This window comes from Heterocephalus glaber, unplaced genomic scaffold (assembly GCF_053883595.1).
Source record: "Heterocephalus glaber isolate CG9 unplaced genomic scaffold, H.glaber_assembly_v1.0 deba00001104, whole genome shotgun sequence".
NCBI lineage: Eukaryota > Metazoa > Chordata > Mammalia > Rodentia > Bathyergidae > Heterocephalus > Heterocephalus glaber.
This window is the reverse complement of record NW_028258193.1, coordinates 1,195,367-1,213,099: the sequence shown is the minus strand read 5'-3', so window position 1 is coordinate 1,213,099 and position 17,733 is coordinate 1,195,367. Positions and strand designations below refer to the sequence as shown.

The 17,733-nt window shown below is 55.8% G+C and overlaps 1 protein-coding gene across 10 annotated transcripts in view; it reads right to left on the bottom strand.

Moving 5' to 3' along the window:
- Nucleotides 1-2,699: 2,699 nt before the first annotated feature.
- Nucleotides 2,700-17,733, bottom strand: part of Myom2 (myomesin 2) — a 59,998-nt gene continuing 44,964 nt past the window's right edge. For 9 of the 10 annotated variants that reach the window (XM_004869574.4, XM_013067374.3, XM_004869576.4 and 6 more), the window contains 12 exons: nt 17,389-17,533; nt 17,216-17,275; nt 15,619-15,686; nt 12,846-12,959; nt 12,588-12,675; nt 12,096-12,134; nt 9,959-10,064; nt 5,999-6,162; nt 5,734-5,770; nt 4,728-4,750; nt 4,300-4,355; nt 2,700-3,332 (listed from right to left, as the gene is read on the bottom strand). In XM_004869574.4, the coding sequence (XP_004869631.2) occupies nt 3,021-3,332; nt 4,300-4,355; nt 4,728-4,750; nt 5,734-5,770; nt 5,999-6,162; nt 9,959-10,064; nt 12,096-12,134; nt 12,588-12,675; nt 12,846-12,959; nt 15,619-15,686; nt 17,216-17,275; nt 17,389-17,533 (1,212 nt within the window). In that variant the 3' untranslated portion in view covers nt 2,700-3,020. The other variant, XM_087210073.1, reaches the window with a different exon arrangement.

Here is a 17,733-nt window from a genome sequence, read left to right as displayed (position 1 = left end):
CCGAATGGCAACCCTGCCTCAGGAGGTGCCTCGCGCACAGGCACAGCAGGGCAAAGGACACCACCGCCCAAATGCCGCCCCCAGCCACGGGAAGCAGGGCCTCACAGAGGAGGATGCTCGGGGAGGGAGGGAAAGCGCATGGCGACCAGAGCTGTGCGGAGCGGGGTGGGAGGTGCCCAAAGAAGCAGCAGAGCCGAGTGGAATGTGGGTCACAGCCAGGTGTGAACCAGAGTAAGTGCGCCCACACGGCTGGACAGGGCCTAAATGGAGGAGGCCAGACAAATTCGAGAGCCCACATCCCAAGTGGAGCCCACAGCTCCCTCCCGGGAGGGGCTGGGCTGAGATTGGGGGGGGGCAGATTAGGAGGAAGGAACGAGGCGGCCCCAGGGTGGACGCCGGCAGGCTCCGCCTCAGTGAGTGCCAAAGGCTGCCCTGACTGCACGCAGCGGAAGAGCGTCCACCCCCGGGCTGGAGAGCACCGCAGAGCTCACCTGGCCAGGCTCCTGCAATCGCGCATGTCACCGGCCGAGGAAGCAGGATGGGTAGCAGACCAGAAGACAGGGGACAGGGACCACTGAGCACAGCTGGGGTCCGGGCTGGGGCTCTGGGGCGATGGGAAGAGCACTCCTGCGAAACCAGTGACCCAACGCCGTCCAGAGATGCAGTGATGTCAGGCCCAGCACGGCCTCACTCTGACAAATGCGCCCCAGGGCAGGAGGTGTCCACAGGAAAGCAGCACTGGGCTTCTCACCCCTTTATCACCTTTTTAGCAGGGAAATGGTAGAGCCCTCTCCACAGTCTTTACAGTTTTCTCTATACCTAAGGTTATTAAGAAATACAAGGCTTAATTGTCTAGATGTTGTAAGTAAAAATGATGGGATAGTAAAAAGATCAGTAGATGCTAAAGGTGGAGGAAAAGACTTACCCCAAAGAAACTACTCTGCAGGATACGGCCGTTCAGTGGGGACACCTGCGTTATGCACCTGTACTAACCAGTGCCAGGACTTGGAGGGGTTTGAGCTGGTCCCCAAAGGGTCACCTGGTGGAAGCTTGGTTCCCAGTGTGCAGAGGACCATAACATTGATTATGCCCAAGGCAGGCAGTGAAGAGCGAACCCCACAGCTGGCTGGTTTATAGAAGTGAGTCTGACCAAAGCCTACGTGCCCAGGTCAGCATAACTCACACCCAAATTCCGTTCCCACAACTGAAACCTCCTGACTGGAAGGACAATGATCTAATTACAACCATGTATTTTGTCTATTCTGTTCCTGATTCAAGAATGCTTTGTCTTTTCCTTAATGAGCCTTGTTTACATTAATTTCCATAGAAACTGCACGTAGCTCACCTTCACCCCAGTTGATTGCCAATAAAAATCACAGCCTGGGACTGTCCAGGGCCTTTGTCGGTGCACAGGTATTGGTTGTCCTGGCACCCCGCTTTCTCTCTCTTAGTTGTGTCTCAGTGTATTTTTTCCTCAGGCCTGCGTCATGTACTGGGCGGGGGGGACTGGAACCCAACTGCTGGGGTCTCCAGCACCAGCATGGCAGTGGCAGGAGGCAGTGAGACCATGAAGAGGCGTGGCCTTGTGGAGGGTTTAGTTCACCGGAGGCGTGGCGTGCAGACACTGGGGGACCATGAAGCACCGGGTGGGGGGCCATCAACCGCACCAGATCCCCGCCCTGAGGGGATTTTAATTTGGGGAGGATGTATGAGCTGGGCCAGAGTTGCGGAGTGTTTCTGTGCCTTCTTCTTACTTTGCTGTGAACCTGAAACTGCTCCCCAGAAAGTCTATTTTTAAAAATATGTGATTTAATAAATTCACAGCCATTTCATTCTTCCCTGCAAACCACAAGTACTGAACAACAACGACCGCATAAACTGCAGACAGTGAACTCTGAGCACCCGGTAAAGATCAAGTGCGAAGCACCTGCCTGCGCCCACCCTGGCCAAGGATGCCTTTCCGGCCGTTGTCGCCCCCCGAAAGCCCAGCCAGCTGAGCCGCCCACGGCGGGAGGGGACCCGAGTGAAGAGCCTGCAGTCCCCACTGCGCTGTGGAGGCATCTGCTCCACTGCCCTTCCTCTCAGGGCTGTGCTGCCGTTCCAACATCATCACCTTAGCAAAACAGAGCACAGTATCACAAAAGCTGGGTGGGTCTTCAGGACACAGAGCAAAAACCATGTTCTGAACTATGGAAGCTCTGTCTGCAGTAACGGAACTATTAAACTAAAACATGAGGCGGGCTTTTTATGCCAGAGGAATTTCTGCCCTTTCCAACAAAGAAAAAAATTCAAAGAGAGGGCGTCCTTGTCCTGTGGGCTCTTACCTCCCCCGGAGGCCAGATGCAGGCAGCCAAGACTGCATTTTCCCTCCACTCTGCTGCAGGGATCTTTGCATGCGAGGGTCTCCTTCACGTAGAAAGCCTTTCCTAGTTAATGTGCACACTAACACAGAACAAAGCCAGGAATGTTCATTTTCCTGTCCCGAGGTCCACAGCCTGGTGGCACCAGGACTGAGCAATATTTCTCAGCCGCACACGGATGCGCCCTCCCTGGGACCTGTGCCATGCATCCAGGGCAGCTCTCAGCCCTGTCCCAGCCCACGGGCAGGCACTCCCCAAGGCTGGTTCTGGGGCTGTGAAGGTGCCAACTGAACAAGCCAGGAGAGGAGAGAGTGCTCGTACAGGAAACCACGGCAAGGAGTCTTTTAAAGCTTTATTGGCCTAAAGCAGAAGAAACAGCGTGACCAGGTAACACCGGCTCAACGGGCCAAACCACGGGGCAGCTGGACACGGCCGCACTACTTCCTGTCAGAAAGGTCTGCCCAGCCACCTCCCTCCACCCTGCATCCACACAAGCTGCTTCCCCGTGGAAACCAGCCATTCCTCCAGGCAGATGTAAACCACCAATCACAAGTGCAAAGCTCAGAAGCCGAGTGAGGTGCTATGTGCCCACGCGTGGCGCCCTCGAGTCCTGGTGCCCAGGGCACACAGTGCTCCGGCAGCTGGGCCGGCTTCCCTCTCCTACTCGGCGGAGGTGGAGGCCGGGATGAGCTTGGGCTTGGCCTGCTGGGGCGGCACGATGTCAGGGATCTTCTCCCCGTGCTTGTACACGCTGACGGTGACATCGATCTTCTCCCCGCCGTACTTGTTCCGCACGTGGATGCTGTACTTCCCCGAGTCCTCCGAGGTCACCCCCGTGATGGTCATGCTCACGTACTTGGCCTGCTCCACCTTCACGGAGAAGTGCTCGCTGAGCTGGATGTCCTTGTCGTTCTTGAACCACACCACCTCGGGGTCCGGGTTCCCGAAGACGGTGCAGGTCAGGTTCAGGGTCTTCAGACAGGAAGGCGGAAGGGGAAACAGAAAGGAAAGCTCACAGCACTGAGGGACACAAGCTGTCCCGGAGTTGCTCAACAACCCCTCCTAGCACAGGCACCAAGGGCGCTGGGCGGCGCGGGCATCGTCCCAGGAGCTCGGAGAAGGCGGGTGAAGATCAGTTCTGTACGGCCCAGTTTCCACCCAGCCGGCTTGGGTGAGGAGGCAGTGGGTACACACAACCTGTTTCCGGATCCCCCTTACATTCAGGTTTCCCAACCAGGGGAACCAGAAAACGTTTTGCCTGATCCTGGTCCATGGGACACGGGAAGTGCTCGCTGGACACCTGGCTAAACCCCGTGGGCCTCACTGAGTCAGGTGGCTGCCAATGTGTCCGGGCATCACAGGGCTCTGCTAGGGACGGGCTGAGCATCTTGTGTGCTGGCCTAACATCCTGGCCAGACTCTACGTCCCGGACAGAGCAGGCCCTGAAGCACCAGACGCGCCTCCCGTGACCCCACTCCCAGACCACAAACGCAGCCACTGAAGAGTGGGAGCTGAGGTTTCTCCTTTCATCTGTGAAGGCTGCGACTGCTCACTCTCAAAGCCCCTAGCCTGAGCCCCCACAGATGGGGGTCCGGAGCCCTGTGGCCCTGAGGGATGGAGACACCAGGTGCCTGAGTCCCACATCACATCCCCTGATCGCAACACCCTCTAAGGAGTCAGGACACCCAGGCCCTGGAACAGGCTGGGTGGCACTGTAGCCCTGCAGCCCAGCACAGATACTCGGCAACTCCATCCTGTGGTCCCACAGGGTTAGCAAAGGTGGCCCAGGGCAAGCAGCACATGGGTGGAATCCCTGAGTGCCCTCAGGCTAAGCGACACCCAAGCAGTGCTCAGCCCCTTTGCCCAGCCCTGGCGAGGCTGCGGGGCACCCTGCATCACCACCCCATCCCAGCTCCACGTCGCTGTCTGCGCTGCCCACCTTGCCTTCCATGATGGTCACCACGTCGGGTAAGCCCCCAATCACCTTGCCGCGATCTGTGACGGGAGACAGAGGGTGAGCAGCAGCACGGGGCTGTGCCCCTGGGGAGGGCTGCCCCTGGCACCACAGGGTTCCAAGCAGAAATGGGGAGGGGCACTGAGAAAAGACCCATCCACAGAGGAGGGAGAAACCAGGCCAGGGACGCAGGCGAGGAACAGGGGTGCCAGGCAGGGCAGGGCAGGATGTCTGCGGAGTGGGGGTCAGAGCGGCAGCTGGGAGCCCCAGGAGAGAGAGGAGGGGCGGGCGAGGAGGAGGAAGACTGGACCAGAGGGCGGGCGGGCAGGTGGGCGCTGTCCCACACCCAAATCAGTCATAATGGGGGACCCTTCGCGCCCGCAGGCAGCATCCTTCACCCCACAAGCACTTACTCTTCTCTGCAAATGCAGCGGCCCTAGGACAGGGAGGAGAGAGGGAGAAGAAAGACCTCTGAGAGATGCTGCCTGGGACGGAGCTCACGCACCTCGGGGTCGCTGACGGTGCCATGAGAGTGCAGCGACGGACACTCCCTGCTTCTCCTGGGGCCGGTGCCCCCCAGGGCCCAGGACCCCCGGACACCCAAACCTGTGCACACACACGTCATTCGTGTGAGATGCGGGTGCTCACGGAGACTGCAGATGACACCCAGTGCGGTGCCAGCGCTACCTAGACAGTTGTCAGGCTGCACTGCTCAGGGAGAATCACAAGCCTGTTGGTGCCCAGCACCGTGGCTTTTGTCCTCCAATTGTTTACCACAGTTGAATCTGGGGAAGGGAAACATGCGCGTGTGCAGCGCCACCTGCGCACCTTCCCCTAGGCCGTCCACCACCCATTCGGAGCTGGAATGCCATTCTCCAGATGCTGGCCCGTAGAGGTCAGCAGGCAGACATGTAGGTGCAGAAATTTCATTTTTTTTCACCAAATTCACAGGCTAGCACTGCAGGCTTTTGGGGGGTTTTGTCTTGGTTTGGGTTTTTCTTTTCTTTTTGCATTGCCAGGTTTGATTGGTCTACCCATGCACCGCTCCACAAAGGCAGGCTGAATAACCGGAAGCCCAAGGTTGTGCTCAGCTGTGGATGCTCCAAGACTCAAACATGCAATAAGAATTTTCAAACTATAAAATCTACCATGTATGATGTGTGGGCGTGATTTAGTGATTCCAGAAATTTATCATTTTCATCCAAGTAACCGAGGCTCGGGCCACCCTAAGAGCTGCTTTGTGAATGCTCTCAGCTGAGAATGGCAGCCGGGCCCACATGGAGCCACTGTGACTGCCCCTCCAGCCCAGAACGGCACATCCGGGGGGGCCTGTGTTCACAGATGTCTCCCCACGTCGCCAAAATGACTCCGAGCCAACCGAAGCCCATCCCACGTAATAACAACCAACATAGCGCTTACTTGAGCTGCTGGAATTCCGCAAATGCCTCATCAAAAGCTGTAAGGAAACATTTCTTGCATTAGTAACAGTTTTGATGTGCTGAGCTTTCACCCGTCCACTCAGATGTTCAACTGATAACTAACCAAATGAATAAACTGATTTTTCAGAAACAGTTTCCTCTGAACTGGTACCATAAAGTCAGAGGGGTGTTCGCAGCTTCTCTTCTGTGGCCGTCTGAATGGGCTGGGGAACGTGAGCGTCGGGTACGAATGCTCACTTCCTTACCTTGTCCAGAGAAGTCAAGGGAGCGGTGATGGTTGTCTTTGCCGTCGGAAATCTCAAAGGTGTACTTCCCTTTGTCCTTCTCCGTGGGCTCACAGATCTGCAGCCAGGCCATCTCCTCGCTGCCTCCGACCCGCATGTGCTCACTGGAGGAGACCTTCGCTTCTCTTTAAAAAGAAACAGAATGTGCTCCGTCACAGCCTCCCTATGCACGCAGACTCCTGTGGGGCACTGCCCAGGTTTGGTGGGAGCCCTGGCTATCACAGATCCCTAAATGCATCAGAAGCTCAGACCTGAAACCTCTGAAAACCAATACTTTTGGAGATATATCGTTATTTAATATACATTAGTCACAACGTAATAGACTTCAAAATACTCCATAAGGTGTTTGGTGAAAATTCGGCTTCTAACACACTTAAAATGGAACGATGATGCCATCCAGCAACTGTCCTTCTGGGCAGATTCTGGGCAGAGTTGAAAGCTGTGAGTGGAAGAGACTCTCATGCCCACGTGCAGGCAGGTGTGCAGCCAGGAGCCCACAGAGGGTGCACGGGGAGGGTGCAGGGCCAGAAGGGAGGAAGCCTGAGCCCTGGGCAGCAGAAGCAGATTCCCAGGAATACGCTGCGCACCGAGAACAAACACTGCACCATCCCACGTAGATGAGGCCGCCAGAGGAGTCAAGTTCGGAGGCAGAAAGTAGAGTGGAGGGGGCCAGGTTGGAGAGGGAGATGGGAAGTTAGCGAGCTTTTCTCTTTTTTGCAGTACTGGGAATTCCACCCAGGGCCTTGCACATGCTAGGACAGTGCTCTTCCACTGAGCTACATCCGTGGCCCTATTTATTTATTTGTTTATTTTTTGAGATAAGGTGTCACTAAGTTGCCGAGAATGGCCTGGAACTCAGGATCTGTCTCCCCACTCCATCCTTGCCCCAGGCCGCGTGGGACCTGCTGTGCACTGCAGGTCTGTTGGAGACAGAGACCAACAGACAGCGAGGCTCGAGGTCCTCCAGGGAGTGCAGCTGCAAGCAGCAGAAACCTTGAGCTCTTAGAGAGCAGCCTCCGCCTTCCCAGCCACGCTGTAACAGCCCTGTCTGCAGTGACACACGCCAGCCCCGAGGGCACCTCACAAGTGCACCAAGCGCTGGGCCGACACCCTGTTGACACTTGGCCCCTCCTCCTGGCCGTGTGCAGCACTTGGACACTGGTCCAGGAACTCGGTCCTCAGAGCGACCAAGGACGGGTCTGCTTTGATGGTGGATCCAGGAGACCAGGGAGCAGCCACACAGCCAGGCAGGCGCTCGAGGGACAGCTCCAGATGGTGCAGGCGCAGCCAGGCCCCCAGCTCAGCTGCAGCTAAGCCGCTGGCCGTCGCTCCACTGTGACTGGGAGAGCCAAGGGTCCCTCCGGGCAGCCGCTCGGCTCGGGAGGATCCGCGCCCATGCCGCATCAACGCAGGACAGCAAAGGACCGACACCGTGCTGTGGAGGCGGGGCCACAAACCCAGGTCACCCCTGGACTACGTGGGGACAGCGACGCCCCACACTCTGAGTCCCAGCTCCTCCGGCCGGCCCCGGCTGCGAGGTGCAAAGACGTGAGCAGCAGGCAGCGGGGCCCCACAGCCCAGGCCAGCCTCCGCCCACAGCCTCAGCTCCGCTCTGGACAGACACCGCGGCCGCGCCTCCGCAGCCCAGGGCCAGCCTGTGGACCAGCACGGCCCGGACCAGTCCCCTCTGCACGCACCAGCAGGGGCCCAGCTTCACCCGTGGTCGCCCCCTCTGGAACGGGCTCTGGCCCTGGCCTCCCCTTCATACTGTCGGATAAATGTCCAAGAGTCCATGCTGAGTAACTGAGCAGCTGGGGAAGCCGGCCCCCGGAGAGGAGGGGTCACTTCCTCGGCAGGGCGCCCCCTGCTGGACATCATGGGAAGTGGCCGTCACACAGAGGACTGCAGTCTGGGGAGACTCCAGGTCCGGCGCAGGGATCTGGCCAGAATCCCGGGCCAGGAGGCTTGCGCGGTCGTCAAGCGTGACCTTGGACACGTTTGCTGAGACAGGAAGAGCGGTGACCTCGCAGGGAGACGCCGGATGGGCGCCACCTTCACCTGGGCTCGTCAGTTCACTTCCTAAAACCCGTGGCCTCCCTCTGAAGGCCGAGGGCTCCCAGGCCCAGGCGGCAGCTCCAGCCTCCTGGAGGCTCCGGGACAGAGGCTTCGGGGTGTGGGTCCCAGGCAGACCTGTGCTGAAGCAGCAGTGGTCCTGAGAGTGAAGCGCACGTGGTTCCTCCTTAAAGACACCGACGTTGCTGCCCTGGCGGGGTCTCCAGAGCCGAAAGTGGTCGATACTTCAGCAATGGGGGTCCAGCCACGTGGGCATGACAGACTAATTTCACCTTTGAGCACGACGGCAGGACCCTTTCTCTGCAGGACGTTTCTGATGAGCCCCTCTCCGCCAGAGCCTAACTGGTGCGGAGTGGATTCTAAGCCTGTCCAGTAAGTGGCATTTCCCACATCCACGCCTTGATCTGTGTCACCTGGCATTCCAGCCAAAGAACAAGGCCCTCACTCACGGCTGCATTTCCCACAGTGCCCTGTGAGCTGTGGACTCCAAGTCCCCGGACATGGAGCGCCCTGGTGTCTGCAGCAGGGAGCCCAGCAGCGTTCTCCCCTCATCACAAGCCCCGCACACCATGCCAGAGGCCCTCACACCCTTCCCAGGCTCCCTGAAGCCTTGAGGCCTTGTTCTCAGTCAGAGGCAGGAAGACGGCCACGCTGTGCTCAGTGACAAGCGTGACCACGCTGTTCAGAGCTATTTAGTGTACGGCTCATGCTGTTTCACAGGCACATGCACCTAACAGCTCAGGAAACAATCTGAGGTCAAAGATTACATTTTGGTTATAAAAGTGCTAAGGCAATGCTAATTTTGGGAGGAGCAAACAAATACCACTCCCGGGAGTGCAAATCTGCAGGGTCCTTTCACCTGACCCCACCCGCGCCCGGCCGGTCTCTGTCCGTCCATCTGCCTGTGAGACATCTGCTGGCCGGGAAGTTCACTCCCTCCCAGGAGAGCATGGATTGAGTGGACGCGCTGGCGCCCAGCTCCTGCTCCTCTGTGTAACTCTGCGCACAGCTAGTGCCTCTTGCTCAAAGCCTCAGTCCCACGCCCTTAGAGAGGGTGCCAACGCTGGAGCCCCAGAGAGTCCCCAAGGGCTGCTGCAGAAGACGTGTGATAAAGTCGCATGCCCAGGGCCTGTGCGCTAGTGCTGACACACACACAGCAACACACAGGCAGGTGTGCACGCAGGTGTGCGCAGGCGTGTGATCTCCTCCCAGACCCAGCACAGAGCAGAGGCAGGGCACCCTCTCCCGGCATGGCCACATGGACAGCAGAGCACGTGTGGGACATGCACCACAAGTTTACATGAGACATGCATAAGCGCATCAGGCCCAGCACACCCTGATATCCCATGCTCCTAAGCACACGTCACGATACACGCAGAGTGTCAGAGGTCAGTGGAAACCAGGCAGAGAGCACACATCCTGTCAGAACCACAATTTGCTCACACTGTTTAAAACCGAGAGTGCTTCCCTTTCAAAATACGGGTCAATGGGACAGCCGAAGACAGGGCAGGACACTGAGGGGCAGACAGCACTGGAAAACTGGCCTCAGGATGCTGCCTGGGCCGGGTTAGAGACGGGACAGAGGGACAAGGGCAGGTCCCTGCCCCACAGCCCAGCTCAGGCCGTGCCAGGCCGGACTCCGCCTCAGGGGCCACTTGGCTCAGCTGTCCCTGGTGACAGCGTGCAGCACACATCCAGAGGGCCAGACCCCAGGGCAGCTGGGCCAGCTGTGACTCACGGACCGACTCTCCATGCAGCCACCACCACCCCCAGTCAGAGGCACTGCAGTCACTCAGACTGCAGATTCCCAGGAACAGACAGAGCCAAGACGGCAACTGTGCTACTCACTTGTGATACCAGGTGACTTTCATCTCCTCCGTGAAGTACTTCATGAAACACTGGAGCCGGATCCCTTCCGGGGTGCAGAGGATCTTCAGGGGAGAGGCAGAGACTCCTGCAGACGGTGAAGAGAAGACCTCAGAGAAGCAGAATGCACATGCCTGGAGGGGTGTCCACCAGCGCCACATCCCCCTCATGCATGGTGGAGTCAGACCCAGGCTGTCCCCGACTCCCGAGCCACAACTATTCATGACATAAGCGTTTGCTGCTCCAGAATGACTTGAAAAGCCCTCTGCAGAGTACTGTCAGAGACAGAGAACTTTTGAAAAGAATCAACATCTGTCCCTTAAAAGCTTGGCTTAAGAGGAAGAGGCAAAATGTGTTAATACCAGTGTAGCATCACAAATCCCTGTTAACTGATTTGGATCTCAGAGTTGTAGGAATCAGGACAAAGGAGGTTGTGGTTAGCAGAGTGATCCAGAAGGGTCGGGAGAGGCTGGGCCAGGGCTAGTCCTTCAGGACAAGGCGATCTCGGAAGGACGGAGGGGCAGAGGGGCACAGGCCCTGGGAAAGCCTGAGGATGCAGCTCTCCCAGAACCAACTTGAGGCTGCTGGGGTGGGAGGCCAGAGGTGGGGGGAGGTGGTGTGCTCGGCTGCAGCATGAGCAGAGCTCTGCCCTGATGTGTGGCCCTGAGACCCTGGCCTGGGCACTGCAAGCAAGCAGTCACCGAGACAGAGGGAGTAACAGCTCAACTGTGCGCACCCGGATGTGCAGAGAGACATTTTTCTAACACTTCCTTAAGACAGGTGAGCAGTGAAAACCTAGATCACGAAACTTTAAAATGTAGTGTTCTCCACAGTATTCCTGGGAATTCCCTCAAAGGAAACATTCCTAAATATTGGGAAAAGCTTTTCCTCAACCAAAGATGTACCTTGTGCAGTTATTTATAATGATGAAAATTGTTAATGGCTCTTCAGGGAAGAGTTTAAATCCATGAAGAACATGCAGTATTAGAGATAATGGGTATACATCTACATGAAACAAAGAAAAATATTATAAAACATGTTGGGGGAGTAAAACAAGAAACAGACTGCGTTTATGACCCTGGCTATGTACAGAATGGTCACTAAGTCAGAAGGCATGGCTGTGTTGCTGCTGCCTGGACTCTGAGAGAGTCGCGGTATCGGGACGGGTTCTGAGCCTGATCTCTGCACGCCTCTGAGTCCGAGGGCCCATGTCCAACCCAGGGCTGAGCGAGCCGGCCTTCCTGTGATTCTCGTCTGTAGGTCACCATGGAGATACTACCAGCGTGACCCTGGAGCACGTGTGATGTGCAGTGCACGCCCACTGCCCCTCCAGTGTGAGAGCAGGCCTGCTTTCTCAGGGCTCTGCTCACCCTCCCCGAGTGCCCATCCCCTGTGAGGCAGGAGTCAGCCCACCGGAGCACAGCTGACAGAAACCCAAGTCTTTGTTGGACCAAGCAGAAGCAGGAAGGGCTGCGGACGGAGACATTTTGAGAAAGCAGTGAGAAGCAAACAGACAGCAACAGTCACAGGAGCGGCCCAAGGGACTCTGCATCTGGGGGTCCCGACTGCTGCAGGTCGGCGCCACAGTTCAGCACGACCACCTGGCTCTCCTGTCCTAGCCTCTCCCTTGGATTATGGAAACCAGGCATCACTAGAGGGCCTGCAGCAACAGCCATACTTGTCCCTTACAGCACTGCACGGGTATAAGCTGCTGTTACCAAGTAATAGCCAATCTCTCTGCTCACACAATTTCCGAGGGAGAGCAAATGGAGAGGCAAGGTATTTGCAGAGCTAAAATGGTTTTGTGCATACGATGCAAAGCTCGAGTTTTAAAAACTCGTTATCACTATTTAACTTGTGGAACAAAGATGCTGCTAAGGATTTTGGCTAAAGTGATCGTCCAGATTAACCAAAGGCAAATCGGAAGCAGTGGTCAGTGCGGAAGTTGGGGCCAGGTTCACACAGACCCAGACTCTGAGCCCCCAGGCGGCCCCTGCCCTCCCTCCAGGGCAGGCACCAGACACACTGCACGCCTGTCAGGTTCCTCCTGCGAGCAGCGGTGCCACCTCAGCAGGAGAGAGCAGCACCCAGATGACCCAGGAAGTGGGCACTGACTTACCGCAGACTCGACTCATGGCCAAGATCATGTCCTCGTACACTGCGGGGGGAAGGGAAATGTGCCGTTAGACGCTTCATTTACCGGGGAGCAGCATCCTCTGAGTGATTACATCCACACAGGAAGTCAGGACGTGCGTGTGAAATGAGACGCTGGAATGGTCACGTTACATGTGGAAGCCCAAGTGTGCAGCAATTGCTTCTCACCACACACTGAGTCAAATCCCACCACCAGTGCTCCACGGTTCCAACCCTGTTAGGGACGGGATGGAGCCTGGCTGCTCACGACACTGAAATGACCTTGCACCTGTACCTGAGCGGCGGACACCACTCGATTCTCTACAGCACGGAAACAGCTCTGAGCGCAGCTCAGGCACAGCGTGTCTCCTCTAGGATGCACAGCAACGGAAACCGTGTGCGGGACAGCAGGGCTGAGTGGGTGTGCCCTCGGAGCCCTGCTCATCCAGGGCAGGGTGCACAGAGCGGCTTTCCCTACCTTTGCCGGCTATCTCAAGGACAGACACATCTTGACCTCTGTCGTCCTTCAAGGTCGCCTTGTACTCGCCATGGTCCCTCTTGGACAACTACAAAGGAAGTGCATTCCACACTCATGTGAGTGGCACCGGTACTGTGGCACTAAGGCCATCAGCGCTAGTATACGCTTTCCTTGCAAACCAAGGAGATTCGAGGGCAGACCGGAAAGCAGTGCAGACAGTGAGTGACTTCACCGTGCTCTACCGCACACACACGGTACCTTGGGTATGAGCAGCTCACAGACACCCTTCTCCAGGTCAGGCAGCTTCTCTGTCTCATACAGAACGTCATCCTTGAGCCACTTGAAAACCGTTTCCTTCTTGGTGTTCGCAACCTACAAACAGAAGTCTGAAATGTGACTCACTTGGCCCATGAAAAACACCCTTTTAGATTTTAAATCACAGACCTAAAAATGAAAAAATGATCGATTTTTACTCTCAGCAGTCTCAGACTGAGGCTTGGGGAAAGCTGCCACGTCTGCTGATGGCAAATACATCTTAGAAGACAGCTTTCAAAGTAATGCAGCTCCTGGGCTTGTGCCCTGTGGACGAATGGAATGAGTCTCGTCGTCCTGGTCCTTGAAATTAGACAGCATAAAGGTCTCCAGGTCATGTGAAATGCCACAACTCGGACAAGTTGCAAGCTCTGCACTTTTCGTCTCTGAACACTGCAGCCTGTCCTGAGAGGCAGGGCAGCATCCATCCTGGGGCGGGCAAGAAACGCCGGAAAGGACAGTGCCTTCACCTCAGGCCCTCACAGGCATGAGCCTGACACCGCCACTGAGCTCTGCAGGGCTCCATGCCCAGGGGCCCCGGCTCAGGCTGCCCTGTGGCCGGGGGAGGAGAAGGTGGCCCGGGCTGTGCTCCGTCCAGGTCCCTCCAGGTCCCCCGAGCTGGTCAGTCCTGCCCTCCCGCCCCCCGGACCTCACAGCATGACGTCAGTGGTGGAAATCGTAAAGCATCAGACAGTGGCGGCCACCTGGTGTGACTGAGTGCGCTGCTGTGAACGGTGTCACGGGAACGAGACCCCTGCCTGGCACGGGGCCTGCCATCCTCCCCACCCTCGCCCAAGTCTGGCCCAGAGAGGCCACCTGGCCTGGCGTCTGAGGACCTGTGTGTGGGGCCTCCCTCCACCTCAAGGGTCTCGGTCCGGGGAAGGGGCTGCCTGGGCCTGCTGCCACATCCTCCAGCCCAGCATGGCCTCTCCGTCCACGTCCAGCCCTCACTCCTTCACTCCGTCCTCAGAGACCAGTGCTGGTCCTGTGGGACAGATAAGCCCTTCCGGGCCCTGAGCCTCTGCTCTCTAAGCCAGCCCTAGTTATTGATTAGCACTTAGGTGGCTCTTTCACCTGACCACCCGGAAGACAGCCAGGGAGCTCCTCAGAACCCCCTGCCACAGTCAGCGCCTCCAGGCACCCAGCATCCTGCGTGGCTTCCTAGTCTGGTGACTGAGGTTTCTCTTAAACTGCTCTTTTTAACCAGTGACTTCCTGTGGAGCACAGGTTATGCCCGCATGCACCATCCTCCTGGACTTTGTCAGGTGCGTGCACTTTCAGATGAGTCCTCTTAGTGCCATCCAGAGGCGTGACCTACAGAGCTGCAGGGCAGACAGGGACACGAGAATGCCACTTAGACCACACACTACTCCGACTCAAGCAATATCCACCGGGCTTCCACACAGGCCTGTGCTTACAGATGCGTAGGTCTCTTCACCCAGGACACATGAGGCATTTAACTATTCCTAGAAGAGGCTTTGCAGGAGGAGAGCTGTGCCCGGCCAGGGCGTGCTGGGGCCCAGAGGGAGCAGGACCCCTGTCTTGCCCCTCAGCCCACGCCTGTCCCTGTGTGTCCTGTGCCATCCACAGAGAGGCGGCCAGTGTGAGGGGAGGGGTCCGGTGCTGGGCTCTGAGCTGCCACTGCGGCCAAGCTGGCTTTTCGGTCTCGACCCTGGAGGGTGCGCCCCATCCTCGCATGCAGCCATCTGAGAAGACGGCTGTGTGCAGCACCAGCAGGTGAGGGAAACTGCCCGCTCGTCCTCCAGAGCCCTCCCCTTCAGTGTCTGGGATGATGTGCGTTTGCTGAGCGGGTAAGCTCAGTTTGTTAGTCAACTCTGTAAATCTTTCTGCCTCTGAGTCTTCTTGAGTCTACTGACGCATGAATCTCACTACCAAAAACAAACCTAAGTACCTTTATAAAAAACTGTGAGCATATGAAATATCAAAGCTCCAGAGCTAGTTTTCAATAAAAAGAGACATAAACAAATCACTGTGGCTTCATCACCAATACTACGAATGGGAAGGAAAATGGTGAGAAGGGTTAGTTTCATCCCACAGATTTCAGGGAGCCCTGGGCCCTGCCTGGGGTGTCCAGCATCTCCCAGGCCCAGCGTCCCCTCCTCGGAGCCCCTCTGGGACCCCAGGCCCAGCTCTGCCCCTAGGTCTGGCCCCCACCTGTTCTGCCAGCCTCGAATTTTCCACGGGGTAAAATACACACCAGATTTACCCTCGGGCCACATTTTTACCTCTGTTCTCCGTCACTCTGCTTGCCCGGGTCCGGGTGTACCCTGCGTGACTCTCCCCATTAACTTTCTCTCTCCTCTACCCAGAACTCGAGTAGGTAGAGGACAAAACTGGTGCATTCTTGATCTTTTGTCCTCCAGATCCTTATTAAAATTGGTGACAGTCACAGAGCAAGTGCTCAATACATTAAGTGTTGTTAGAAATACAACTCAGCAATAATCGAAGCCTGTTTATTACTGAATTATTGGAACAGAATTTGAGAAGTACGTTGGTCCTAACACATGATGCAGTCATGTGATCAGTGACGGACCGGTTCCCGCCACTGTGCTGGCTCACAGACAAGCAAGCGCCTCTCTAGACACCCCCAGTCTCTTTGCAGGTCCGCCCACGCCTGTCGCTCTGTGACAGGACCTAACCAGCTACTCCCTGACCAGCCCCCCATCTGGGACAAGAACGGGGTCTGTGTGTCCCTCACCTTACAAACAAGGCGCACTTCGCACTCTTCGGTGACGTCCCAGTGCAAATACTCCGAAAAGTGAGGGCCTACAGGAAAAACGGGGAGGGCATGAAAGGGGCAGAAGTCACGTGAACAGACAGACGTCCATGACACAGATGTGACCTAGGCATGCACGTGTGGAGAGACATTTACATGTCCTGTACAAAGCATGCAGTTTGGGCTGTGTGGTTGTAGAGCCCAGGAGCTTCTGTGGTCTGGGTCACGGTGTGTGGGCCCCGGCACCCCAGGGGAGCCTGCTTCTCCTAGTGGCAACTTCAGCCCACTCTCCTTCTTGCTAGCATGGAATATCTACTGCTCTTCAGAAAGAATACTGAAACCACTGTTTTCTTTCTCAGGCACATATCTAAATGGACACTCAGCCGCACAGTATACAAAACCTTTAGTGCAAGAAAATTAATAGAGCTGGGGGGATTGCCACATCCTAGGAGGCTGAGGCAAGAGGATCTCACTTTCAAGCCCAGCCTGGAAAATTCAGTGACTTAGCAAGACCCTGTCTCATGATTTTTTAAAAATTTAAAAAGAACTGGAGATCTAGCTCAGTGTAAAGGCTCAGTGTGAAGGCCCAGTGTGAAGGCTCAGTGTGAAGGCCCAGTGTGAAGGCCCAGTGTGAAGGCTCAGTGTGAAGGCCCAGTGTGAAGGCTCAGTGTGAAGGCCCAGTGTGAAGGCCCAGTGTGAAGGCCCAGTGTGAAGGCTCAGTGTGAAGGCTCAGTGTGAAGGCCCCAGTACTGAAAAGGAGGAGAAAGAGAAAATCAGCAGACATGAGATGAAGAAAAGGCTGCTTGCTTACTGATTTCCGAAAGGCATATTTTATTTGTGCAGCATTTGAAATTCAGATGGATTTATGCATTTTTTTAAATTTCAGAGCATTTTCATTTAAAATAAATGTAGAAGTAAGTAATATACTAATAATGCCATTATCCTATTCAAAACCAAAAATACAGAGCAGATGTAGGACATAGATACTGATGTCTTTTATATAAATACATTCTTCAAAGTGGGCTCAGATGGTGCCCAGAATCCAAATGCTGCCTCTTCTGAAAGCTCTGGGGGAGGGCAGGCCAGAGCAGGACTGGCCCAGCACCCTGGAAGGGCAGTTGAAGAAGCCACCTGACTGGCACAGACAGTGTGGGGAGGTAGAACCAATTAAAGAGGCAGGCACAGGTGAAGGAAGTTACAAACCCGTTCCATGCACTGTCAGGAGTTACGGTGTGTGCTAAGCGAAGGAGCATGCAGAAGAGAGAGAAAGGATCACCCCCTGTAGAGTGTGGAAGAGACTGGTCGGCCAGCAGGTTGGCACTGGGCCTGGCTGGCCAGACCACTTCCTGGACAAGGGCAAATAGCAGGAAATACAAACATCAAACAATGGTCAGGGGCTTCCTCAATAGGAAGAAAAGATATGAACAAAATATACATATAGGGCAAAGGACAGAGAGATGTCCAAATTTCCATAGGTAGAAATGGCATTGACCACTTTAGGTGGTCTCAGACTTGTAGGGTCCAAGGTGGACAAATACAAGCCTGTGTTACACTAGCGGGGAGGAGCCCAGTCACTTACCTTGCTTCCTGAGAAACTCTTTCCTTTGAAACTCAGCCTCTTCCAGGACAGCCTTGAAAGCTAAAGGCAACATGCAAGAGAGGGAGGTGTGAAATGTGTTTGCTTCTCTCCACTCAAAGGGATTTCTTGGAATTATCTTTTGTGGACAAATGAAAATGTTCAGCGGAGCATACCATCTCCGATGAGAACCAGAGAAGACTGGTTTTTGGCTTTTCCGTCATGAATCTGCACTGTGTAGGTTCCTTCATTTTCAAAAGTAAATCGATCCATGACCATCTCAATAAGCCCTGTGGACTTGTCACACTTAATTCTGTGTGTCTGTAAGCAAGGAGGACAGAGAGGATTACACAGCAGTCTCCCTTCCAGCTGTCTCTTGGCATTTAATAGCTACACCAGCTATGACAGCTGAAGGAATCCCAACAGAGAAATACAAAATGAAATTCCATCAACTACACCTCCGAGGAACCAAGAGTCAAACAGGTGCCAGTTCCTTCCTGTGGCAAAGCCCAGGCTCTGTA